This window comes from Dunckerocampus dactyliophorus, chromosome 15 (assembly GCF_027744805.1).
Source record: "Dunckerocampus dactyliophorus isolate RoL2022-P2 chromosome 15, RoL_Ddac_1.1, whole genome shotgun sequence".
Classification (NCBI taxonomy): domain Eukaryota; kingdom Metazoa; phylum Chordata; class Actinopteri; order Syngnathiformes; family Syngnathidae; genus Dunckerocampus; species Dunckerocampus dactyliophorus.
The window spans coordinates 77,668-105,291 of NC_072833.1; the positions used below are offsets into that span (position 1 = coordinate 77,668).

Below are 27,624 nucleotides of genomic sequence, written 5' to 3' on the forward strand. Positions count from 1 at the left end.
TTAGTTTTACAACTATTGAGTTTAATCGTGTGCCTTTTGCAGTACAAAGTTATTCCTGCTTCATCATCATTCCAACGCTAACTTTTATGTGTACCGTCAAAGAAAACCCACAGCAGAGACACATACAATTAAAGTGGTTAAAGCACAGATTTAGTATCGTCTACCTTGGCTGTTGATTAATGTGGAACTACATTGTTAACTGTCACACTGGTGTACAAAAGAAAAGCACAGGAGGCAATGAGCGCTCATCTCCGCAGGTTCCAGTTCACACAGAAAACATCTCCAGTATTCCAGGACACACTGTTATTTAGATGTATGTGTATATATATATATATATATATATATATATATATATATATATATACACATACACAGTATATATATCCCATGGTAAGGCAGCATATGTGAAAAGTCATTTAATGTTATTTTCATGTACAAAATAGAATATCAAAATACATTATGAACTGGTTACAGGTGTTACTACTCCATGATTTGTTTTTAAGGCCTCTGGCGGGCTGGTGTTGCATGTGGGATACACAATGCAAGTTACAACAAACAAACACACACAAAATAACTGTTCCACCCTCACACATCAATAAAAGAGACATTATGGATCAGTGCGGCCTGCGGTATCAATACTGGGTTGGCACTTGCAGTCCACTGAGGCGCTAAAGAAGTAAACAGTCTGCAGTTCATCTGCACAATTTAATAGTGGGAAAAAAAAGGCACTTTTTCTTCACGCTGGTTGTTTTGTAAGTGCAAGCCTCCCATATGTGTGCGCTTTAAACAAGCACTGGCATTTGCCTTTTTTTTTCCGATAAGAGAGAAGATCTACTTTGGAATTCTACTTTACGCTCCACGCTAGCACAAATAAGGCACTCTTTGATGATGATTCCCGGTCCTTGGAAGGCTGCGGAATGGTGACATCACAAAGTAGCCCAGCGGGGCACTTTTACAGGTGGTCCTCAGGAAGTTCTATTCCACGTTGTAAGTCAACATGCTCAAGGGTACGATGCATGCGTGCAGAGAGTACAGTTGAGTTTGTTGATGTTCTTTTGGCGTGGTTTGGCCAACAGTAGTCTGTTTTGTTTTGGCGACAGTCGAGTGTTGAGAGCTGTGTAGCTGTGCTTCAGCTGCACTTTGCATAATCTTCATAGGGAACTGGTCAGCCACGATCCTCCAGCCAGGATCGTGTTTTGGACCAAAATGAGGTTTTATGACAGCGTGTTCATAACCCCAAAACGTTTATAGCGAGGACCACCTGTGATATTCTTAAACATTCCGCCTCTCTCTGTTTGCATTGATTCCAATACGTTTCAGTTCAGGGGTGTCCAAACCTTTCCCATCAAAGACCACATGTGGAAAAACTGAAGGATGCATCAGAGATGCAAAAACCAACCCAAGGTGACAAAATGCTCATCTATCTCATCTTAGTTTTGTGTTCTTGGTGACAAATGAAGGTAACATTTAATAATCTCAGCTGTCAAAATTGATGCAAAGTTAATGCAAATTAATCCATAGTCATTATTAATCAGACTAAAACTTTTAACACAATTAAGCCATCAGAGAATGACTCCAAATCCCTAAAATGTTTGCTCATGCAACATGAAACACGATGAAAATAGATTTCAAATGAAAGATATTTCATCTTGATTCATCAAAATTAATCTACAGCAACCATGTGATTAATATATATATATATTATATATACATATATATCATATATATATATATATATATATTATATAATAAACATTGTAATTATTTGACAGCACGACTAATAATACTGTATATCTCATTAATTCATTTTATCTTTAAAATATGCGGGTTGAAAATGGCCCATAGGCCACACTGTGGACACCCCCGATTGAGCTGCATGAAAAAGAGGCCACATGGTTAATATAATCTGTGAATACACGCTGAGATTGTTGATTTGAAGATTTGAATTGCACACCTGTCTTGTGCGCAGGATGAGTAGTCTTTAGTAGTAATTATTGCTGATGGACTCGGGAGGGACAGCCCCCCTCCCTGCTGCAAGTACAATGTGAGAGGAAGGCACGTTGGCTAAAGGTCGGGGCTTGTCGATGGGTGCGGTCCCCGCCGGGTTATGGCCGCCGTAGCTGCCGTCCGCTGGTTAGGCAGAAGCAGTTGCGTCGCTCTCGGCGCCGGCCTTGGGTTGGCTGAGCCGGTGGGCAAGGAGGGGAGGAGAGCGACGGGGCACTTGGCCAATGAGCGTGCCAGCAGGGCGGAGATGGGTGGGGTCATCAGTGGGTGGAAAGGTCAGAAGGTCAGGGGGTCATGGGTTAGTTGCCGTGGCAGCTAGAGTTAGACGGACACAGACGAGACGGACCAGGAAAGGAGGCAAACACAGAAGGGGACATGAAAAGAAAAAGAACAACAACAAAAAGATAGAAGAGAGATTAGTGTCAGCTAGTGGCGTCAGGATGACAACAAGGCAGATTCTATTGCGGGTCGTGCTACGGCGGGTGGTCAGCAGCACCGCCCTTCCCGCCGTGCGACTGCGCCTACCGTGACACTACTCATGCTAGCTGGGCTACGTCCAGCAGACAAGACAGTGAAACCATGAGACAGAGGAGGAGATAGCATGGTTTCATGTGGGGGAGAGCGTGACCTGTGGCCTCCTACTGACTCCTACCTTGCCGTTTTTTAGCAGCAAGTACTGATTATCAATTACGTATTAGAGCGCAGATGGCTACTGTAAGCAGAGAGGTGCCGTAAGACACAGCAATGAGAGGTTAAAAGATGGTGATTGGTTGGCATTTCTTACAAATAGACAATCCAACTAGAAGAATTTTGAGTCCTTAGGTTGTCTTTGGAGATGTCTTTTTTTCCTCAATAGTCATCTTTATTGCCTTTTAGTGTTGTGTTGTCCATCATGTACAAACAGGAGCACCACTGCTCACACATCCAATATTGCATCTAGCTAATCCATTTCTATTGCATAAAACAGTCATGAGGCCTGTGCATTGAGAAGGTCACCTCATCTTTAAAAAAACACACACAACACACACAAAAGAGCAACAACACCGCCTTCATCGCCGCCTTCCAGGAACAGTAGGAGCTAAACACTCGGAATAAATGTGGCAAGTTTTACATGGAGACACTTCATCTATCAAAAGCACACTGTAAAAATAAAAATGTACAAACTAAAACAAACAAAAGCAAACTACAAATACTTTTCAAGCGATTTTGTTCCATTAGCTTCATATAAGCATACTTGAGATCCCTATATACAAATGTGTGTTTGCAGCTAAAGACAAGGCAACAGCACCACTCTGGCTAGGAAACATGGAAGTGATGTAAACAGTCCCAATGATAAAGTCCATGGGCGACTGATAGGAGACCACAAACACCGTTTCATACAAAAGAGCTTGCAACACAGACTTCAGTAGTTATCACACGCTGTCTTTTTAGTAGTAGAGTACTTCAATTGGATTTTAAGTGGCAGGTAGTCATCGGGCGGGGAGGGGGAACAACTAGTGGAATGGGCATAAATAAAACAACAATTTCAAAAAACTACTTCTGCCGGAGGAGTCTAGAAGTCACAAGGACCGCGGCCTCCCCTGTTTATCGAACGAGTGAAGACACCCCCCCCCCCCCCCCCCCCCCCCCCCCGCAAAAAATGGCTTCTCCCCCAAACTTGGCTTTTACTGCAACAAAACACTGATTTCACATTTTACGCCGTTACTTCTCTTTCGGCAACACACACGTAAACTGGTCCCTTGGTCTGCACGTACACACGAGCATGCACGCACATGCACACACGCACATGCACACACATATAAAGTGGCTGGTGAGCTAACTAACCTCTGTCTGTGGTCACTACCCTTTGGTAAGGATGGATTCTCTTGTCGTGGCGGCGTACCTTAGTGGTCATGGCACCTGCTAACAGTGCGATGACGTTGCCAAAACAGAACACAGAAGGTTACTCATCAGAAAGACATCACACAGTCCAGAGCCACTGGCGCCAACGCGCCTGAGGCCAGGAGCAAACGTGCACAAAACTGTGGCTGCGGCGTCTTAAGGCTGGCTTGGGGGTGGGGGGTGAAAGTTAAAGTCAAACATCAGTGCTTCCAAAGAGGACAGAATCTTGTGTTGCCGTCTTGTGTTCTGTAGAGGACAGATCTATCTAAAGCGCTACGTTCATGTAACAAAAGCATCACTGGTAGCTTAGCAAAATCACTCTGAGGCACTGGAATCAAAACTTGTAACATATATTCAAGCACAAACATCTACAGGTTGGCTAAAAAACGTGTTAAAATTCCAAGCAGAACTATCTCACATTTCAAATAAAGAAAAGGGTTAATGAAGGCGTCACACCACCACGCTAGTCTGCTAATACGTTGGAAAACCAAACGGAAGCCACGGACACTCGACTCGAGCGCAAATAATCTGTCGTCCTAAAGTGTGAGCGAGCTTTGAGCGTTTTGCCCAGTATACAGAAAGGATGGGGTGATGGGAGTGGGGGTGGGTGTTGGGGAGGGGGTGTCTCTGCAAGCCAGTCCTTGTGTGCTAAGATGGATAGCTAATCGCTTAGCCTTTGGTTGGGAAAGCCATACCTGCGAAAACACAGGACGAAGGGACTATTAGCCCAAGGATGAGCCTCAGCATGCGGGGTCACGTGTTGCAGGATGTATTATGAGAGCTGGATAAACCCTGAACGTCAGCTTTACAGATGCCATGTCTTCCCACCTGTTATTTGTTTTCCGACGGGAGTGTGGTGTTTGTTTAAGGGAAGGCCACGAGCCCCATATTAGACTTGACAAGATTGGAGGCGAGCATCCAGGTCTCCTAATACATCCATTGCCCATATAGGGAGGGGGTGAAGTGTTGCGTGTATTTACCTAATACTCCAGTCGAGTCGATGGGGTATTCCAATATGGAGGGCGTGAGTGTGTAGGGATACTCGTAGGGTGTGTAGATGATCCCCGACTCGGGTCCTTGCTGCACCAGAGCCGGGTGTGGGTTGGCGCCGGGCACCAGGGCGGAGCTCTGGATCTGGCGAATCAGGGGCATGATGGTGGGCGTGGTCACAGGAGCTGGGTTGCGTAAGGTGGGTGGCAGGACGGGCGTCGGTCCGGTGATGATGCGAGGGGCCTGGGGGGTGGCCAGTGGAAAGCCAGCGGTGGCTGTGGGACACACACAGACAACGTTTGTGTGTGGCCACGCCCACACAATGGACAGGGGACGAGGACAGACAACACTCTATTTGACTGGGGACAGAGGCATTGTTTGTACATACAGTGGCCGCCTGTGCAAAGTCACCCCCCCATCCCCTATGTCACCCTTACGTGTCTTGACATTGGCGTCTCTGTAGGTTCCATTGAGGATGGCCAACTCCATCAGCTGCATTTTCTTCAAGTTGTCCTCGCCTTCAGCCTACACAAAGAAGTATATTATGCTGGTATACAAGTGTACATATATATATACATATATTATATTATATATATGGAGCAACTAAAGGTACATTTGTTTGGACAAATATCATGATGATAACAATAAGCTGATATGTAGAAATGAATAGCTGTAGCGCAGTACTGCCAAAAAACGTAACTCTTAGGAGCTATTTTTGTTGTCATTGTTATATTTATACAAGTACAAACAAAGGTACCTTATATATATGTGTGTATATAAAACTATATATATATATATATATATATATATATATATATATATATATGTATGTATATACTGTAGTATATATATATGTAAATGTAATTTACATATGTATAACATGTAAATTTGCTGCGGGGGATTTTTCAGTGGCCGCTATAGGCAGGTGGCCGTTATATACAGGTGGCTGCTAAGACAGATTTGACTGTATACATACAGTCAAAAATCCCCTGCAGAAAATGTTTGTGTTATAGACCCTGTGTATAGCGGCCACCTGTTTAACGCGGCCAGCGGCCACCCATTTTGTCTCCCTTGGTCAATATCTGATCGCATATAGCGGCCAAAATACCGACTCAAGCAGAAGCTTCATGCACGAAAAATTTTGTTTTTTAATCAATGAAGCCGTCGTGTGTAGACTTTAATTACTGAGTCCTAGCTCAGTCACAATCATTCACAAGATCCACACAAACTGTCAGTTGTTCCACATAAAAAAGCCGTCTTCTTTGGAGCTTGTTGCAGACAGTGACACCGTTTATTTCCTGGTGTGAGACAATCAAATCTAGATCTTGAGTTAAAGCTCTGAAAATATGGCAAAGAAAAATTGACCTTCAGTCCTTACCATGCCATTGTTGTATCACTACAAAGACTACAAATCCCATCAGCCGTTCTTAAGACTGTAATGACCTCAACTTTGACCTATCAACTCCACAATACAAGCTAATCATTGCAGCACTGTGGCAACATGAGCCAGGATTCAGTGAAATGCACTGAGTGAGTGGTTCTTGAATTATCATGCTAAAGACAAAATTACAAGGCAATCTTTGACCTCCCATGAGGGACACGCCGATCGCTTCTGGGTTAAATACGGAGCCATTTATCAACGAACACGCTAGAATTTATTTGTTCCGGATAAATGTCAACGACATATAATACGACGGATAAAAGTAAGTAAAATCCGACCTGTAATGATTAATAATTTTGCCCACTTCACGTGTTTTTTTTCGCCACTTCGTGCACACGACACGAACGGCGACCGACGAGAAGTAAAAAAAATGGCTGTCAAAACGAGTTACACTGCTCGATAAACACAAAATTTGTAACTCACCCGATGAAAAAAATCATTTCAAAGTGCATAAAGATCTTCTCCAATATATATAAAAATGAAAAAATCTTACCTTAGACTTGACAATGGTTGTTAAACCGCCGATTGCTCGTCGAATTGAATGATGCTGCTTGATGCTGCCGAGGTCGTGACTGTACATTATGCTAACACAAAATGGCGGACACGGTGAAACATTCCCCTGCTGAACGCGTATTTGGCGAATAACCGGCGAAAGGACACAAGTTTTGTTTGGCCCAAGAAGGCACTTTTTATTTTCTAATTCAATATTTACTAGCAATACACAATTTACGCTGTGAGCTCGAAGTGTTACTGGCCTGACATGAAATTTAGGTGTGTTAGACTTTTGTTCAAATAATCTTATTTTACTCTTTTATACACAAAAAAGCACTTTAGTTGCAGAGTTGAGTAATTATTCCATGAATATATACCATTGTAATCATCATGGGGTTTGTTTTTCCATGGAATTATGTTCTTCAAAATCTTTATCGGCAGGTGGACACGAAGGTGATGTACTTTTCACTAATGATTACACAACAGTTATTTCTTGTTACACTGAGAATATTTGAATAAAACACATTAGAAACCAATTTCAGACATCATTCTTTAATTCTAAGTAGAAATCATGAAAAAATGATCAGAGAAAATATTGTTATTTTCACAACAAAAGAAGACATGCTTTACATGGAACATTTCAATGTCCAAATATAGACACTTTTTTACAACATAGCCGTGCTAGCGCAAAATAAAAACATGAACAGGCTTAATTTATGGTTTGGTAAGCTTCCTCACTCTATAAACGTCAGAGTGATAGGGATAGTACACATTGTTAGAACAACAACTTCAAATACTACTCAAGTGAAGTTGAAGACAGCAGAGGGTACGATATATGATATATGTATATACACATACAGTATATATATGTATGTATATATACTGTATATATGTGTGTGTGTGTATATATATATATATGTGTGTATATATATATATATATATATATATATATATATATATATATATATATATATATATATGTACTGTAATATATAGTTTTAAATATGTTGATAATGATAATGAGGCCTGGAGGAGGGGCACGATGGTGAGCGTCTGGTGGTCGGGCCTACGCCCATGGGGCCCAGCCGGGCACAGCCCGAAGAGACGACATGGGTCCCCCCTCCAATGAGCTCACCACTCATGGGAGGGGCCAAAGGGGTCGGGTGCAGAGTGAGCTGGGTGACAGCCGAAGGCGGTCCAATCCTCAGTTACAGAAACTAGCTCTAGGGACATGGAATGTCACCTCTCTGGTAGGGAAAGAGCCTGAGCTGGTGCATGAGGTTGAGAAGTTCCGTCTAGATATAGTCGGACTCACCTCAACGCACAGCAAGGGGTCTGGAACCAGTCCTCTTGAGAGGGGTTGGATCTTGTTCCACTCCGGCGTTGCCAGCAGTGAGAGGCGACGGGGAGGGGTGGCAATTCTTGTTGCGCCCCGGCTTGTGGCCGGCATGTTGGAGTTTAACCCGGTGAACGAGAGGGTAGTTTCCCTCCGCCTTCGAGTGGGGGGACGGGTCCTGACTGTTGTTTGTGCTATTGCGCCAAACAGCAGTTCAGAATACCCACCTTTTTTGGAGTCTCTAGAGGAAGTACTGGAGAGTGCTCCCTCAGGCGATTCCCTTGTTCTGCTGGGGGACTTCAATGCTCACGTTGGCAGCGACAGTGAGACCTGGAGAGGCGTGATTGGGAGGAACGGCCCCCCTGATCTGAACCCGAGCGGTGCTTTGTTATTGGACTTCTGTGCTTGTCACAGATTGTCGATAACAAACACAATGTTCAAGCATAAGGGTGTCCACATGTGCACTTGGCACCAGGACACCCTAGGCCGCACTTCCATGATTGACTTTGCGGTCGTATCAACGGACTTGCGGCCATATGTTTTGGACACTCGGATTAAGAGAGGGGCGGAGCTGTCAACTGATCACCACCTGGTGGTAAGTTGGCTCTGATGGTGGGGGAGGATGCCGGTCAGACCTGGCAGGACCAAATGTACTGTGAGGGTCTGCTGGGAACGACTGGCAGAGTCCCCTGTCAGAAGGAGTTTCAACTCCCACCTCCGGGAGAGCTTCGACCATGTTCCAAGGGAGGTGGCGGACATTGAGTCTGAATGGGCCATGTTCCGTGCCTCTATTGTCGAGGCAGCTGATCGGAGCTGTGGCCGTAAGGTGGTTGGTGCCTGTCGTGGCGGTAATCCCAGAACCCGTTGGTGGACACCAGTGGTGAGGGATGCCGTTAAGATGAAGAAGGAGTCCTATCGGGCCTTTTTGGCTCATGGGACTCTGGAAGCAGCTGACAGGTATCGGCAGGCCAAGCGGTCTGCGGCTCTGGCAGTCGCTGAGGCAAAAACTCGGACATGGGAGGAGTTCGGAGAAGCCATGGAGAACGACTTCCGGACGGCTTCGAAGAGATTCTGGACCACCATTCGGCGTCTCAGGAGGGGCAAGCAATGCACAGTCAACACCGTGTATGGTGGGGATGGTGTGCTGCTGACCTCGACTCGGGATGTTGTGGATCGGTGGAAAGAATACTTCGAAGACCTCCTCAATCCCACCGACACGTCTTCCTATGAGGAAGCAGAGCCTGGGGACTCCACGGTGGGCTCTCCTATCTCTGGGGCTGAGGTTGCTGAGGCTGTCAAAAAGCTCCTCGGTGGCAGGGCCCCGGGGGTGGATGAGATCCGCCCGGAGTTCCTTAAGGCCATGGATGCTGTAGGCATGTCTTGGTTGACACGACTCTGCAGCATCGCGTGGACATCGGGGGCAGTACCTCTGGATTGGCAGACCGGGGTGGTGGTTCCCCTTTTTAAGAAGGGGGACCGGAGGGTGTGTTCCAACTATCGTGGAATCACACTCCTCAGCCTCCCTGGTAAGGTCTATTCAGGGGTTCTGCAGAGGAGGATCCGCCGGATAGTTGAATCTCGGATTCAGGAGGAGCAGTGTGATTTTCGTCCTGGTCGTGGAACTGTGGACCAGCTCTACACTCTCAGCAGGGTCCTTGAGGGTGCATGGGAGTTTGCCCAACCAGTCTACATGTGTTTTGTGGACTTGGAGAAGGCATTCGACCGTGTTCCTCGAGGAATTTTGTGGGGAGTACTCCGGGAGTATGGGGTATCGGACCAGCTAATTCAAGCTATTCGTTCTCTGTATGACCGGTGTCAGAGCTTGGTTCGCATTGCCGGCAGTAAGTCGGACCCGTTTCCAGTGAGGGTTGGACTCCGCCAGAGCTGCCCTTTGTCACCAATTCTGGTCATTATTTTTATGGACAGAATTTTTAGGTGCAGCCAGGGCGTTGAGGGGTTCCGGTTTGGTGGCTGCAGGATTGAGTCTCTGCTTTTTGCAGATGATGTGGTCCTGCTGGCTTCATCAAGCCGTGAACTTCAACTTTCACTGGATCGGTTCGCAGCAGAGTGCGAAGCGGCCGGGATGAGAATCAGCACCTCCAAGTCCGAGTCCATGGTTCTCGCCCGGAAAAGGGTGGAATGCCATCTCCAGGTCGGGGATGAGATTCTGCCCCAAGTGGAGGAGTTTAGGTACCTTGGGGTCTTATTCACGAGTGAGGGAAGGATGGAACGCGAGATCGATAAGCAAATTGGTGCGGCGTCTGCAGTGATGCAGACTCTACATCGGTCTGTTGTGGTGAAGAGAGAGCTAAGCCAAAAGACAAAGCTCTCAATTTACTGGTCGATCTACATTCCTACCCTCACCTATGGTCATGAGCTTTGGGTAATGACCGAAAGGACAAGATCGCGGGTACAAGCGGCCGAAATGAGTTTTCTCCGTAGGGTGACTGGACTCTCCCTTAGAGATAGGGTGAGAAGCACTGTCATCCGGGAGAGACTCGGAGTTGAACCGCTGCTCCTCCGCATTGAGAGGAGCCAGATGAGGTGGCTTGGCCATCTGGTCAGGATGCCTCCCGGACGCCTCCCTGGGGAGGCGTTCAGGACAAGTCCGACCGGTAGAAGGCCTCGGGGAAGACCCAGGACACGTTGGAGAGACTATGTTTCCCAACTGGCCTGGGAACGCCTCGGGATCCGCCGGGAGGAGCTGGACGAAGTGGCCAGGGAGAGGAAAATCTGGGCCTCCCTGCTTAGGCTGTTGCCCCCGCGACCCAGTCTCAGATAACAGTCATCGGCCTGATCACTCGTGTGGGTGTCATTCCATTCCCACATCAATAACATTAGCATACTTCCATCCACACAACATCAATGGCTTACGCCCCTCCCTCAGCCAACATACTACCGCTATTCTTGTTCACAGCCTGGTTACCACCCGTATAGATCACTGCCCCTCTCTCCTTGTTGGCCTCCCTCACAAATCCCTCCATCAGCTTCAAATGGTCCAGAATTCAGCTGCCCGCATCATCACCAGAACCCCCTCTTTTCATCACATCACCCCAACCCTGCAGCACCTCCATTGGCACATTTAGAATTGAATTCAAAATCCTGCTGTATACATTCAAGGCCATGCACAAGCTCGCCCCCCTACCTCTCTGATCTCCTCAACGTTGCCACCTCCCCTCCCTCAGATCCTCCTCCTCCGTCCACCTCACTGTCCCACTTTCTCGCCTCAGCACCGTGGGTTGCAGAGCTTTCAGGTGCTCTGCTCCCAAACTTTGGAACGCTCTCCCACCAGACATCCGCAACATAGACTCTCTTCCTCTTTTCAAATTCACACTCACAACCCACTTATCCAGGACATTGTATTCTCTATGTATGTCATCTTCATTTCATTTCTTTTTTTATGTGTGCGCTGCTTTTAACTGGGTCTTGGTACACTGTCCTTGGGGTCCTTGAAAGGTGCTTACAAATAAAATGCATTATTATTTATTTCAATTTTTCTTGTGATAGTTTGAACCCCAAATACTTGGAAATATATCATTTGAACAAGTTATTGTTGGAAAATTAGCTCACTTTGGTCAATCAAGTTCCAGATGTTAGCAATTGCAGACAAGCCAAAGAAATTGACAATATAACCTCTAAAGCAGGGGTGTCTAAAGAGCAGCCCGGGGGCCATTTTTGAACTGCTGCTTGTTTTTTTTTCATTTGCTCTCATAAATTCTTCAATGTTTATTGAAATAATGAATGAGTAAAGGTCTGTCTGCCTTGGTTAGGTACTGCATTGAGGGCAATGACTTTGGAAAGTGCTCCAAGCATTAAACCCCACCTCTTCCTTTCTTTAGTTCATGTATGTTTCGTGTCAGCTAAGGATAGTGATTTGACAAAGTTTAGCAAAGATATGCAGCACTCTTAATGTGATATGGTAATAATACTACAGTTATGCTAATTTGTATTATATTTGTATGATATTACACTAATTTGCTTTGTCACAAAGCTAAAGATGGTGATGTTTTTTTCAGATAGATTAGCATAAAGTGACTGGTTTTAGCATCTTTAATGTCCAAAAAGTGACAATTTGTCTTGTTTTGTCCTGTCCAGCCATTGGGGCAGATAGTATTGCTGATCTAAATGCCCTTACATGCTAAACAAATTTGCTCTGCCAGGGAAAAGTGACTATTTTTGCTGCTGTCAAGCCATTTCAGCCAATTAAAGGCTTGAAGAAAGTCATATCCGGAAAAGGCACGCTAACAAAAAAGGTAAATCTTGGAAGGAAGTGGAGATGTGCACATTATTAGCAGCTAGTTAGACTATTTTGCTGCATTATGTTTTTAAAAGTACTGGCGTAGCATAGCTACTGTATGTTGTGCAAGTGGTGTTGTTGCAGACGGTGAGCAGCTAGAGAGATGGTACCACATACCACCACCGCTGCTCCTGTGTCCAACATGCTGGTTGCGCCTGAGCTCCGGTTACCGCTCGCCAAGAGTCTCAACTGATTTACTGTTTCAAAGCAAAGTGGTTGGGGTTAAGCTAACACGTATCATTAGCCGTGCCCTTTGCACATGTGCACCAACATAGAATGAACAGGTGCTGGGCTCCTGACGTCTTACGCCCCCAACCTTTTGGTCTGCAGAGCCACGGACGAGTGCGGCCATAGAATTCCCACTCTGCCCGCATTGTGGCAAATAATGCCGAGGGAAAAAGAGCAAGGATTTCCTGTGATTTCACATTACGTGCGTGTAAATGTGTTCATCGGTGCATCGGTGCTACGCGCGCACGTGAACGGCGGAGGGCGGGGATGTAGGTGGCGCAGGGGAATGTGAGAAATGCTGAGGAGTCCAATCAAAATGTCCTCTTGTGTGTTGAGAGAAAAAGGAATATTGTAGCCAGTAGTTGGGAATGAAGTGAGTTGTGAACGAGTGAAAGGAGTGATGGAGTGGGGAGGACGAGTGAACAGACTCTCCATTCATTCCCTCAGCCTTTCAAACAACCCAGGGTTACCATGGAAACCCCTTTATGTGTGTTCCCTAATTACCCTAACCCCTTACACATACTCTCTCACACACACACATGCACGCACGCGCACACACACTTACTTTTGGACTGACAATCCCCTTCCCCCTTCCATGCATACCAAAACGTCGAACTCTCATCCAGTCACACAGTTTTTTTTCTTCCATCGGTCCCATCCACACGCTGTGCGATCTGACTGATACTCACGGCGGGGACGAGGAGCTTCTTGACCTCGTTGATGGCCCGCTGCAGCTTGATCTTCGCCCGGTTGTGTGTGTCCTCCACAGTGATCAGGACGTGGAGGTCCTCACTCAGGTGCTCCCAGTTGGGCTTGCCTCGGTTCATCTCTTCCTGGAGCACAACAAGGTGCAACTTTGAGAGGGTCTTCCCATTCTTACACACACACACACACACACACACACACACGCACACACACAAGCCTCAAGGTGGTGTAATGTGACTCCAGGGGGTGTTATAAAGCCATGAAATAACTTTGTTGTTCCTCAGTGTTTTTTGAAACGTTTGGTACTCTCATTTGTTCTTTTCTCTCGAAATCGCCGAACATTCCTGTTATTTTCTGACAACTCACAGTTGTTGCAAAAGACTTCCTGCTTATCTCTTGTCCAGCACTAGAATCAGTGCGGTGTTGCTACAAGAGGCCATGTGACCTTTCTACTACTTGGAAGTCATGGTGGTGTCATGTGACTTGTCATATTAAATAATGACTTATTGCTGCAAAACTTGAACTACTATTTAAGCATTTTATTACAAATTACAAAGAAAAATTACAGAATTACAAAGAAAATGTTTTTTTTAATTAATTGACCAACACTTGCTCTCATCAAATGTTCTCAGTATTTAGTAGTTTGAAGTTGAACTATCGATTCTTTTTCACCATGCTAGTAATGCTTGCCTTAGTGTAACAACATCAGCAAAAATCACCTTCCCACTTCCATAGATATTCAAATATCACATTTTTCACTTCCTAATATGTAAAAGCGTTCAAAAAGTAACTTTAAGTTGAAAAAACTTACTAATAACAGTCCTACTAGCCTCCCTGAAATGTATATGTCGAGTTAGCTTGCTATTCTAATGCTCTGTTAGCTCTCAAAGTGACCGAGATGAATTTGTTTTTTTGTTGACTAATTACACTCTGCTGTTTTTATGTTGCGCTACAAAAACTAAACATCCATGTCTGTTCACTCTCAAGAGTGAATGCAATGCTAAAGTAAGCTAGGCTAAGCTATGCTAAGCATTAGCATTAGCACAGCAGCCTCTACTGATCTTTGCACAAGCAATGCCTGTGAATATTCTCATTGTATTCCTTCATACGAGCAGGCATCATCAGGTCATGCTTAAAGACTAGATAGGACGGCTCTAGTGTCCAGGTCGGATGAGAGGTGAAACAGCTAAGACAACCTGAACAGATAAGTTGCTGTCCATTCGATACCCTGACAAAATGCATAGGCAGGCGGCCGTTGCTTTTACGCTTTTACAGCTCTCGTCTTACATGACAACAGTTTTAATGAAGCTAGGCTAGCTGACAGTGAAGTTATGAAACCGTCCAATCTCGGGGGGAACACATGTTGGTGTGGGGGGGGCAGAGGAAGAGATGGCCCCGTCTGCGAATGTTTTGTCAAGTGAGATGTATCGTTATGGAGAGCACTAAAAGTCAACATCTTTCTCTCGCCCTCCTCCCACCACCCCCCACTGGGTCTCTGTTTTCCTTCCTCTCTGTCTCTGTGTGTGTCTCCTCTCAGGGTGTGCGAGGTAGGGAATGTTCTAGAGACAGAAAGACAGAGAAAGAGGGAGGGAGGATGGGGTTCGAGGTGCTGGGGGGCGTTGTGATGGAATGCTGGACTTGCTCCACCTGCCGTTTGGAAAGCTAGAGACCAGTCCGTCCAACAGGAGGAGACACCAGGGGAGACGCAGGAAAGATAGATGGATGCAACAGCGGGACAAGGACACACTAAGTAGAAACACATTGTGCCTGATACATACATTCAAACTGTACATACATACATACTGTAGATACATACATACATACATACTGTACATACATACATATACTCATACTCTACATACATACTGTACATACATACTGTACATACTGTACATACATACATACATACATATACTCATACTCTACATACATACATACATACATACTGTACATACATATACTCATACTCTACATACATACATACACATACATACATACATACATACGTACATACGTACGTACATACATACATACTCTACATACATACATACATACATACATACATACATACTCTACATACATACATACAGTACATACGTACATACATACTCTACATACATACTCTACATACATTTGTACATACATACTCTACATACATACATACATACATACAAACATACTGTGCATACATACATATACTCATACTCTACATACTGTACATACATACATAAATACATACTGTACATACATACATACTGTACATACATACATATACTCTTACTCTACCTACATACATACTATACGTACGTACATACATACTGTACATACATACATACATACTCTACATACATACATACGTACATACGTACGTACATACATACTCTACATACATACATATATACATATGTACCGTACATACGAACACACATACATATATACTCTACATATATACATACGTACATACATACTCTACATACATACATACATACATACTGTACGTACATACATGCATACATACATACTGTACATAAATGCATATACTCATACTCTACATACATACATACTGTACATACATACATGCATACATACATACTGTACATACATGCATATACTCACACTCTACATACATACATACTGTATATACATACATAAACTCATAGTCTACATACATACATACATACATACGTACATACAGTTGTGTTGTCATTGACTAATATTTAATTTTTTTGATAATATGAAACATTTAAGTGTGACAAACATGAAAAAAAGATAAGAAATCAGGAAGGGGACAAACAATTTTTCACAGCACTGTACACATACACTGATAAATAGATACACACATATACACACAGTAGATACATATGTACACAAACACACACACACACACAGTAGATACATATGTACACAGACACACACACACATATACACACAGTAGATACATATGTACACAGACACACACACATACACAGTAGATACATATGTACACAGACACAATAGATAGATAGATAGGTAGGTAAATGTAGGTAGGTAGGTAGGTAGATGTAGGTAGGTAGATGTAGGTAGGTACATGTAGGTAGGTAGGTAGGTAGGTACATGTAGGTAGGTACATGTAGGTAGGTAGGTAGGTAGATGTAGGTAGGTAGATGTAGGTAGGTACATGTAGGTAGGTAGGTAGGTAGGTACATGTAGGTAGGTACATGTAGGTAGGTAGGTAGGTAGATGTAGGTAGGTACATGTAGGTAGGTACATGTAGGTAGGTAGGTAGGTAGATGTAGGTAGGTACATGTAGGTAGGTAGGTAGATGTAGGTAGGTAGATGTAGGTAGGTACATGTAGGTAAGTACATGTAGGTAGGTAGGTAGGTAGGTAGGTAGATGTAGGTAGGTACATGTAGGTAGGTAGGTAGGTAGGTAGATGTAGGTAGGTAGATGTAGGTAGGTACATGTAGGTAGGTAGGTAGGTAGGTAGATGTAGGTAGGTAGGTAGGTAGGTACATGTAGGTAGGTACATGTAGGTAGGTAGGTAGATGTAGGTAGGTACATGTAGGTAGGTAGGTAGGTAGGTAGGTACGTGTAGGTAGGTACTTGTAGGTAGGTAGGTAGCTAGGTACGTGTAGGTAGGTACATGTAGGTAGGTAGGTAGGTAGGCAGATGTAGGTAGGTACATGTAGGTAGGTAGGTAGGTAGGTAGATGTAGGTAGGTAGGTAGATGTTGGTAGGTACATGTAGGTAGGTAGGTAGGTAGATGTAGGTAGGTAGGTAGATGTTGGTAGGTACATGTAGGTAGGTAGGTAGGTACATGTAGGTAGGTAGGTAGATGTAGGTAGGTAGGTAGGTAGATGTTGGTAGGTACATGTAGGTAGGTAGGTAGGTACATGTAGGTAGGTAGGTAGATGTAGGTAGGTACATGTAGGTAGGTAGGTAGGTAGATGAAGGTAGGTACATGTAGGTAGGTAGGTACGTGTAGGTAGGTACTTGTAGGTAGGTAGGTAGGTAGGTACGTGTAGGTAGGTACATGTAGGTAGGTAGGTAGGCAGATGTAGGTAGGTAGGTAGGTACATGTAGGTAGGTAGGTAGGTAGATGTAGGTAGGTAGGTAGGTAGGTAGATGTTGGTAGGTACATGTAGGTAAGTAGGTAGGTAGATGTAGGTAGGTAGGTAGATGTTGGTAGGTACATGTAGGTAGGTAGGTTGGTACATGTAGGTAGGTAGGTACATGTAGGTAGGTAGGTAGGTAGGTAGGTAGGTAGGTAGGTACATGTAGGTAAGTAGGTAGGTAGGTACATGTAGGTAGGTAGGTAGGTAGATGTAGGTAGGTAGGTAGATGTTGGTAGGTACATGTAGGTAAGTAGGTAGGTAGATGTAGGTAGGTAGGTAGATGTTGGTAGGTACATGTAGGTAGGTAGGTCGGTACATGTAGGTAGGTAGGTACATGTAGGTAGGTAGGTAGGTAGGTAGGTAGGTAGGTACATGTAGGTAAGTAGGTAGGTAGGTACATGTAGGTAGGTAGGTATGAATCCCCCATCCCTTGATGAAGGCCCTGTCCATTTCCGCCATGAACATTGTGCAATGTCTACTAGTGGATGGGGTCATTGACATTATTCTCACTATGTCAAAAGGAACGGCTTCCTGTAGGGTGGTGCTCAAAACAGGAAGTGCAATTCCCGCTTGCTGGCGACGATGAATCTTATGAACACTCTTCCCAGGCTGGGAGTCCCGTGTATAATCTACATCAGGGGTCACCAACGTTTTTTCTTGTGAGAGCTACTTTTAGAAAATGAAAATGGCCACAAGCTACTCATTTTTGTAGAAATGATTTTCATAGCTTATTTCAACCCAAACAGATCAAATATGCTTGTTTTACCAGAACATTCACAAAATGCTGGTATCCACAACTCACATTTTTGTTTCACAATACTTTTCTAGTGTTCTCTAATTATTATCTGAAAACCTGAATGAAAAGCAGGCTTGCGGGCACCTCATGTGGTCGTGGGGGGCTACCTGGCGCCTGCGGGCACCACGTTGGTGACCCCTGCTCTATACTATATCTAAACTATAGCTAAACATTCCGTGAGCACAAAGTCCTCACTTATAGCTTTCATGCTACCCTTAAAGGAAAAATAAGTGAGATTTGACCTTTTGAAATCATGTGGACAGTACACTAGTTTGTTAATAGTTACCGACTAATATGACAATAAATACACAAAAGCACAGACATGTTGCTACTAGCATCTAGGCTAAGCGTCCCTTGGCTCACAAATGAAACTAAATGGCAGTTATCCCTACTTTAATAAGTGCTACTTTAATAAGTGCTACTTTAATAAGCAATCCCTTTCACTAAATGTGACAATAAATCTAAGGAAACATTCCTAACCCGTAGCAGGAGCACGTACATGTACATGTTGTGTTCGCGTTTAGAGTAGACCACATTTGCTTCAGTTAGCTAACAATCAAAAGGAATGTCAGTGGTGTCAAAATTGTTCTCTTGTACTCCTTTAACAAGGAATTCATTTTCCTGCAGAGCAGCAGTAGCACAGACGTGTTTGTGTTAGCATTTAGAGCAGGATACTTTTGCTTCTGTTGCATCGCCAAAAGGGATACTTTAACAAACGCACAAACATGTTGTGTTCGCATTTAGCATATCTATTCACTGGCTAAGCTTCTTTAGCGTCTGATGGCTAATAACTACAGTAAAAGAAAATGATCAACTCTTATGAATGATCAACCACGGTAATCCAACTGTCCCTTACTGCTACTTTAATAAGTAAATGCTTTCTTATACAGTAGGGCATTGGTTAACGTCATTAATCCGTCCCAGAAGGTCCGACTCAAACCAAAACGGACTCTAACCAAAGCTCCAAATTTGCTTTATAACAAGAAAAAAAAAAATAAAAAAAAAATAAAAATATTTTGTCATTGTACAGTGCACTAGCTTCTGGTGACCGCAGAGGAAGGTTTACAACATATTAACCACATTTTTCAACATTTCTCTCCAAATACATTTAGTTAATTCCTGAAGATCTGGTGACTCGAGGAATGGTCATTGGGTGTATTTGAAGGGATATTCGTCAGAGTAACGGGGAGAACAGTCAACACAGGGACACAAAGTATTTGGAAGTTTTTAAAGCTTATTAATATAAAGAAATTAAATTGGTTCAGAAAGTTGACATTCTTTGGCATATTTGTAACTGTAGTCGAGCGAACATGCCAGTTTGTTATGCTTTACGGCTGAAGCGGACTTACAATTTGAAATTTGATTGATGGAATGTTTTTTTTAAACAAAATATAGCATGTAATGTCATGGGGACGATAGTGGCATTAAATTGTAGGAACAAAAATAAAAAAAAAATAAAAATAAAAAATTAATAGTCCCTAATAAAATAACCCCCCAATATATGACATATATGAATATGGTTATTGACCATTTCTGTTCATACATTTAAAAAATAAGAACTACCACAGCACATGACGTCACATGCATGTGCAGAAGCGATTGCATAGTGACGCCTTTATGTGGTTGCACGTGTTGTATTGCATAAACAAAGCCGGCACGTCCTCTCCAAAGAGCACAAGTTTGTGAGTTCTTGTCCCACAAAGAGTGACCCTAGACGCCCTACACCTCAAACGCTAGGCTATGTTTGACTGTGGGTGGTGTGAACATGCTAGGCTATGTGTTATGTATCGCTCTACAACTCTCATGTAAACAAACGCTGTTGCTCTAAAGTGGCGCCTGTGGCCCACAATACATTGCATGATTACGTCCAAGTATTGCAAGATTTCGTCTTCGGCGAGCGATCCAAGATGGTGCCGTAAACAAACAGGACGGTATTGTGGAAGCTAAACAAGCGGGCGAACGCAAGCCAAGGCAAAATTTTAGCAAACCTTTTGGATGTTAACCGAAAAAAAAACATGCTAACCAGGTTGGACGTTAACCGAGGTAGCGGTGTAATGTGGTATTATTATTATTTCTTGCTCTTGGAGATAAATAAAGTATCTATCTATCTATTAACCATGATAGAGTGGAACCTTGGTTAGCCTGTTTTTTGGTTAACGTTGAAAATTTCCACCACAATTTTACCTTCGTCTGCGAGCACTAGCACGGCTAGCGTACAATATGGCATGCGTCTTGTCGTGTTATTACAGTTTTTCTCCACCGGTTTGGCTGATTTCTTGAAACAGAAAGGACATTGCCAAAACTCTATGATCATTTGGCCAAGCAGTCTCACAGTTCAGCTTGCAGGATAAGCTCACATCTCTCCCAAAACTGTTCACTCGTGCTTCAAAGCTCCTTTCTTTCCCTTATAAATAGGCAGTGCCGCCCAACTGCAAAGATCCTTCTCAATTGCTTTGGCTCATTTCCTAAAACAGACTAGACTTGGTTCTTTGACCAAAATAAACTTGGACAGTCGAGCACAACACCGTGGTTCACCTGCAAAGCTCATATCTCTCCCAAAACACTCCACTCGTGTGGCACAGCTACATTTCTTTCCTATATAAATTGTCAGTGCCCCCAAAATGCATCATCCCTTTGGCACTGTGTAAGCACTGCAAGTCAGAATGTTTGGATGTTTTGTCACGATGGCAGAAGATCATTGAAATATCCCTCATGTCTGCCTCAGTCTTAGCCCAGTCCTACATTGAAAATGCTTCCTGTGCTGTTTGTTTGCTCTATATACTGTATATCTGTATACAAGTGAAAATCATTGGATGTTAGATTTTACGGCAACAATAGCACCTGACTGACACTTCTTCCCTGGTCCTTCACCCTCCCTCTCCTGGCCACCGTTCTCACCTCCCGGGCGTCCTCACACTGCTGTCTGGTCACACGTTCTCAACCACAGTTCTAGTTGCACCTGGCTGTCAAGTACTCCACGTATGCGATGTTACGGTACATCACAGACGCATTTTGGCAATTCAACAGACTACTGCGCATGTGATTTATGCGCACCTTTTCTATTGTGCTAAATGTATGCTACTTGTGCTAACTGTAGCTAGCTTGCAAAGATGGAGCTCCACATTGACACATTTGCAGTTTGATGGCATGAATAAACAACAATTGTATTGTGTTGTGAACAACTGCCAGCTTGTTTGTCCATGTTGTTTAAAGAAGGTCATTTTGCCAAACCAACTGTAAAACACTGACTGAGGCCAATTGTGTTCTTAATGCATTTTTTAATCACAAAACGTCCTTCCTTGTTAGCATCCTATTAGCTAGCTACACAAGATGGGAACTGGAAGTTACGTCACCTGTCCATGACTCAAACATGTTAACACAAAATATGTTTCTATAGCTTTACAAGCATAAAACAATGTGAAATGCATATCAATGATGAATGAAAGGGATACGTGAACATTGACGCTTACTTTTCCCTTCATTGAAGACGTGACTGTTCCCAAAGACACCGTGTGGCGGCGAGATCAACCACCACCACCCTTTTTCACGTCTTCAGTCAAGCTTAAATGTTGATCTGTCCCTTTCATATGTATTTATATGCACTTCACATTGTTTTATGCTTGTAAAACTATAAAAATGTGTTTTGTCTTAACATTTTTGGCTTTCTGGAACAGATGAATTACATTTACGTCATTTCTTCTGGGAAAAATTTATTCGGTGAACATCCGTTTTGATGTTCTGGAAGGAATTAATGACGCTAACGAAGGTTCCCCTGTAATTGTATTTCATCATTCCTGCCATCTATCAACATGAAGCTGAAACGCATACTGTTAGCATTCAGCATGTTTTAGCTTCTGTTGGCTAACACGTAAAAGTAAATGACACTTGACAATGCTGGGGGGAACCCTGAAGCCACAACTGTCTCTTAATGCAGCTTTAGTAAGGTGCAAAAATAAAAAGGCATTCCTGACGTCTATTTAAGAGAGGCACACAAGCGTTATGCTAGCGCTGAAAGTAAATGACAAGTCCCCATTCTAGCGGAAGCCTTGGCGCCACAACTGTCCCTTACAGCGACTTTATAGCGTGATTCCTTTCAGTAAATGTTATAACGCGACCATCAAAAGTCCTCATATCTTTTATCAGGAAGTAGTGACGTGTTATGCTAGCATTTAGCACGTTCATTCACTAGCTAGTCCTCTTTAGCTTCTCTAGGGGGGAGTCCTGAATGTCTTCCTGCTGCTTTAATATGTGATTTGTTTCAGAAAATGCAATAAAGAAGACACGCAGACATTCCTGGTGCCTATTTAAAGGGATGCGGCCTGATCCAGTAACGTGTGTTGTGATGTGGGCGTGGCGTACCTTCTTCTTGTCCCGCATGGATCCTTTCCCTCGCACCATGATCTTGCAGCCCGTCTCTGCCTCCAGTTGTTTGGCCGTCAGTCCTCGCGGGCCAAGGATCCTCCCGACAAAGTTAAACTGTGGACAGAGACCGCAAAAAGGAAGAAGAAGAAGAAAAAGAAAGGGTCACATACCACACGCCTTGTGTGAGGGTCCATTTGGGGCCGGGGGCGCTTGTGTGATGTGTTTGTGTTACTGGGGGGGACAGAAATAGATCATTATAGGGGTGCTTGGCGGCGCTCACTTAACCTTATCTGTCACTAAGACTGACTGATTAACAAGACAGCTGCCTGCGTGTGCGTGTGCGTGTGCGCGTGCGTTTCCTCACCACTATTCTTTCGCCTGGCCTCGGTCGCTTCACGTTGACCTTTGACTCACACCAGCACGCACTCACACACTAATAGAGGAAACGCATCTCTAAATTTAACCTTGATGTCAAGCGTTTGCCCCTCCCGTGTGTGCCCCCCATCATGTGAGTGAGGACAGCCTGTCATTGTATTCACTGATTGGCGAGCTGATGCATGGCGGCGGCAGGGCTGATGGTGGGGGGATTGTTTAGAGAAAAAAAAAATAAAAATCATGTGAGCCCTTGAATGTGGATCAACACAACTCATATTGAAGTACTTAAGTGTACTTGGCACGAGCCAGACGATGTGCTGGATGCGCTTCACAGCCACGTGCACCACTTTGGATACTTTTATATTTAGATTCTTAAGCCACCTCTTTAAGCACTTACAAATATTACATAGTAAATATGTATATCACCTATATGTACTGTATATTGTTACATATTGACATATTAGCTATTAAATATGTATATCATGTACATCATATTTACATGTTAGCTAGTACATATGTATATCATGTATATCATATAAACATAGTAGCTATTAAATATGTATATCATGTACAGTATATCATATGAACATATTAGCTCTTAAATATGTATATCATGTATATCATATGAACATATTAGCTATTAAATATGTATATCATGTATATCATATAAACATATTAGCTATTAAATATGTATATCATGTATATCATATGAACCTGTTAGCTAGTACATATGTATATCATGTATATCATATAAACATATTAGCTATTAAATATGTATATCATGTATATCATATAAACATATTAGCTATTAAATATGTATATCATGTATATCATATGAACATATTAGCTATTAAATATGTATATCATGTATATCATATGAACATATTAGCTATTAAATATGTATATCATGTATATCATATAAACATATTAGCTATTAAATATGTATATCATGTATATCATATGAACCTGTTAGCTAGTACATATGTATATCATGTATATCATATAAACATATTAGCTATTAAATATGTATATCATGTATATCATATGAACATATTAGCTATTAAATATGTATATCATGTATATCATATGAACATATTAGCTATTAAATATGTATATCATGTATATCATATAAACATAGTAGCTATTAAATATGTACATCATGTATATCATATGAACATATTAGCTATTAAATATGTATATCATGTATATCATATGAACATATTAGCTATTAAATATGTATATGTATATCATATAAACATATTAGCTATTAAATATGTATATCATGTATATCATATAAACATATTAGCTATTAAATATGTACATCATGTATATCATATGAACATAGTAGCTATTAAATATGTATATCATGTATATCATATGAACATATTAGCTATTAAATATGTATATGTATATCATATAAACATATTAGCTATTAAATATGTATATCATGTATATCATATAAACATAGTAGCTATTAAATATGTACATCATGTATATCATATAAACATAGTAGCTATTAAATATGTACATCATGTATATCATATGAACATATTAGCTATGGGGCCTCTGCCAACAGCGTCACACTGATTACATTTACACAAATATTCATTTGTGAGTAAAATAAACTTTGACGGTCACTATGCGTATTAGAGATGTGAGACAAACAAGTCCTTCAAAACCCCCAAAGTTTTATTGCCCACCTTGCCTCCAGTACTGCCCCCACTGGTGTATGAATGTTTGGTGGAGGTTGGACAGGCCATAGGCGCGAATTGGCAGCCATGTTTCCATCAGACTACCTCAGGGCAGTTGTGGCTACAGATGTTGATTACCACTGAGGAGTGATTGAATAATGGCTTCACTTCGCTGTGAAGCACTTTGTGTGCCTTGAAAAGCGCTATATAAAATCTAATCCATCCATCCATCTTCTATACCGCTTATCCTCACTAGGGTCGCGGGGGTATGCTGGAGCCTATCCCAGCTGACTTTGTGTGACAGGTGGGGTACACCCTGGACTGGTGTCCAGCCAATGGCAGGGCACATATAGACAACCAATCACATTCATACCTTAGAGTCTCCAGTGAAGCTAACATGCATGTTTTTGGAATGTGGGAGGAAACTGGAGTACCCAGAAAACCCCCACACACACGGGGAGAACATGCAAACTCCACACAGAAATGCCCAACGGAGATTCCAACCCAGGTCTTTCACATCTCCTAACTTTTCATACAATTTTAGAGAGGATAAAACGTTTTAAAGCTCGCTAGTGTGTTTTTGTTCTGTGTAATATTTGATTTCGTTATTGTGCCTTTGCTCAGGGTCCTGATCGGCTAAAACGCTCTTACGGTGTTCCACCTGTTGCTTTGACATACAAAAAATATATACAGCAGGGGTGACCAAAGTCTGGCTGTGTGGCCATTTTTGGTCCGCAGATAATTTTGATCACATTCTAAAAACACAGTTACTAAACAAACTCAGCAAAAATGGAAAAAAGGGCAAAATCATAGTGAGAAAGCATTGAAATATTGATGCTAATAACACAAAGCTAACATGCAGGCTGTTTTTGCCTTGAAAGATATTCTTCTTTCCTTTTTAACACTAAAAATGCCATTAAAATGGCACAGAGTCCTTTGATTGTTCAATATTTGGCTCTCTGGGGGTGTCGTTTGGACAGCCCTGGTATACAGTCAAAAGTTTAGAGACGGCATTTCAATCAATAAAATGAGAACTTTTCATGATGACCTGTGCATCTCTTTCAAGGAAAACGTCAAGCCAAACAGACTTTGGTGCCGGGAGCAGAAAAAAGGGACGAGAGCCAAAAGTAAACAGTTGAGAAGGGTCAAAGGTCAAACACCGGCCCCACGCACTCACATCAGGGTACTCTTTGACGGGCACATAGAGCTTCTCCTGCAGCTGAGCCACGGGACCGACGGCCTCAGGCAGCTCCTCCATGTCGCGCCCGTTGAACATGCCGCCATTCACCGTGTCGTTGTACATGTCCTTGCGTACCCGCCCGATCTCTGGAGGGAAAACCAGACGAGTATGAGGCCGCGCGGATAGGATGAGTCACTGTCAGCGGCGTTGCGAGAGGGTGGACAGTTGCTAACATTCTCATCATTCACTCTGTGGACAACACAATTTAAGCCAAAACTAGCAGGCTGGGGGGTTTTAGCAGCATTTCATGAAAGAGGGCCCCCATGACAACAATGCCATGTTTAATGTTTGTTTATGCTCACCCTGATGCCCCTGCAATGACACCCCTGCACAATAATAATACACACAATGACTGCCTTGAGGCACAAGACCACCTGACCTCAGCAGGCTTTGACCTCCACTGCTCTCACGGTGACGTCATCGCCAGCTACAACTACCCTTGACCTACTGTCAACCCCCGCCCCTCTGAAAGTGACTTTTAACAACTGCTGCAGGAAAATGAGAAGTGAAAAATGCCAGCAAAGTGTATTTAATTCTACTAAAAGAGTGTGTGTGTGTGTGTGTGTGTGTGTGTGTGTGTCTGGCACGGCCACACCGGTATTGTTGCCGAGCCACTCATGTCTGGGCGCTTGTCCACATAACTCAGGCCGGGCAGGACACTCAGAATACGGGCATGGGTGTCACACTATCGTGTGTGTGTTTCATATAATGAGCAAGTGGGCCGCAGAGGTCGTCTGCTCTGGCCTTGCTGGACGTACAACAGCGCTCACATGACAATGATCAACTAACTGTCATATTATCACATACTGAAGCTTTAATGAAGGGGCCTGGATGGAACACACTGCACAGGCTTGTCGTTCCTGTGCAGGGATGGGCTGCATCACTCCCATAAGCCTGCATGAGGTCACTGGGGAGACTAACAACTGTCTGTTTGTTCCCATCACTCGCTGTGTGTGTGTGTGTGTGTGTGGGTGTGTGTGTGTGTGTGTGTGTGTATGTGTGTGTGTGTGTGTCACACAACCACTAAAAAGGGAAACAAGGCTGATTGTATGACACACATGATTGTATGATACAACACTAACAACGCGTGCAATATCACATGTGACGTTACGCCCACAGTGAGCCCCCCAGGCCGGCTTACCTTCATCCAGCAGCCGCTCCAGATGCGTGAAGATGCCGCTGAAGTTGGGCAGTGAACTCATCACCTTCCGGTCGTTCATCAGCTGCATTAAGTAGTCCGGGTTGGACTTGGGTCTCTCCTTCACCTCTGTCTCCCCGACCATGACTGTGGAGTGTCCACACACACACGCACACACACACGCACGCACACGCAGGCACGCACACACGCACACAAAGCGCCCTAATGGAATTTAAAACAAAAAAACAAACAACCCAAAAAACTTGTTGGGGAAAGTCGTCCGCCGAGCCGAGTGGTCTCTCAAGCGGCTCGGAATCTCAGTCCAGTTCGGAATGATGCGAGCCCCTCCTCGTCCCCTATGCGAATAAACTTTCGCAAAAAGTTCCTTTTTAGTGCTTATTTCTTAGTCGTTGCAGCTGTGATCGTGTTGCCTCCTACAAGTGGAGAATGAAGAAGTTGGTCCGGTGGAGAGGTGGACGGGCTGCTATCATATGATTACTGTAGTGCGGCTGAGCACGAGTGGGGCTCTGGGGAGAGAGCGCGCTGCGCGTCA

At 43.4% G+C, this 27,624-nt stretch overlaps 1 protein-coding gene across 6 annotated transcripts; it reads right to left on the minus strand.

Moving 5' to 3' along the window:
• On the minus strand, positions 1-27,602 carry qki2 (QKI, KH domain containing, RNA binding 2). 6 transcript variants are annotated; one of them, XR_008566185.1, is made up of 10 exons: positions 27,075-27,602; positions 25,871-26,019; positions 22,625-22,741; positions 13,359-13,502; positions 5,313-5,400; positions 4,866-5,150; positions 4,581-4,604; positions 3,829-3,906; positions 1,955-2,319; positions 1-1,872 (listed from the first exon to the last, which is right to left on the minus strand). XR_008566185.1 is itself a non-coding variant. In XM_054752601.1 (9 exons), the coding sequence occupies exons 1-9, from the start codon at positions 27,214-27,216 to the stop codon at positions 2,297-2,299; spliced, it is 1,050 nt and encodes a 349-aa protein (XP_054608576.1). In that variant the 5' UTR covers positions 27,217-27,602; the 3' UTR covers positions 1-2,296. The 6 variants fall into 6 exon arrangements, 4 of the variants coding, with proteins under 4 accessions (XP_054608576.1, XP_054608577.1, XP_054608578.1 ...); XM_054752601.1 differs by having other exon boundaries at positions 1-2,319; XR_008566186.1 differs by lacking the exon at positions 4,581-4,604 and having other exon boundaries at positions 1-2,319; positions 3,829-4,580; positions 27,075-27,601.
• Positions 27,603-27,624: the final 22 nt, after the last annotated feature.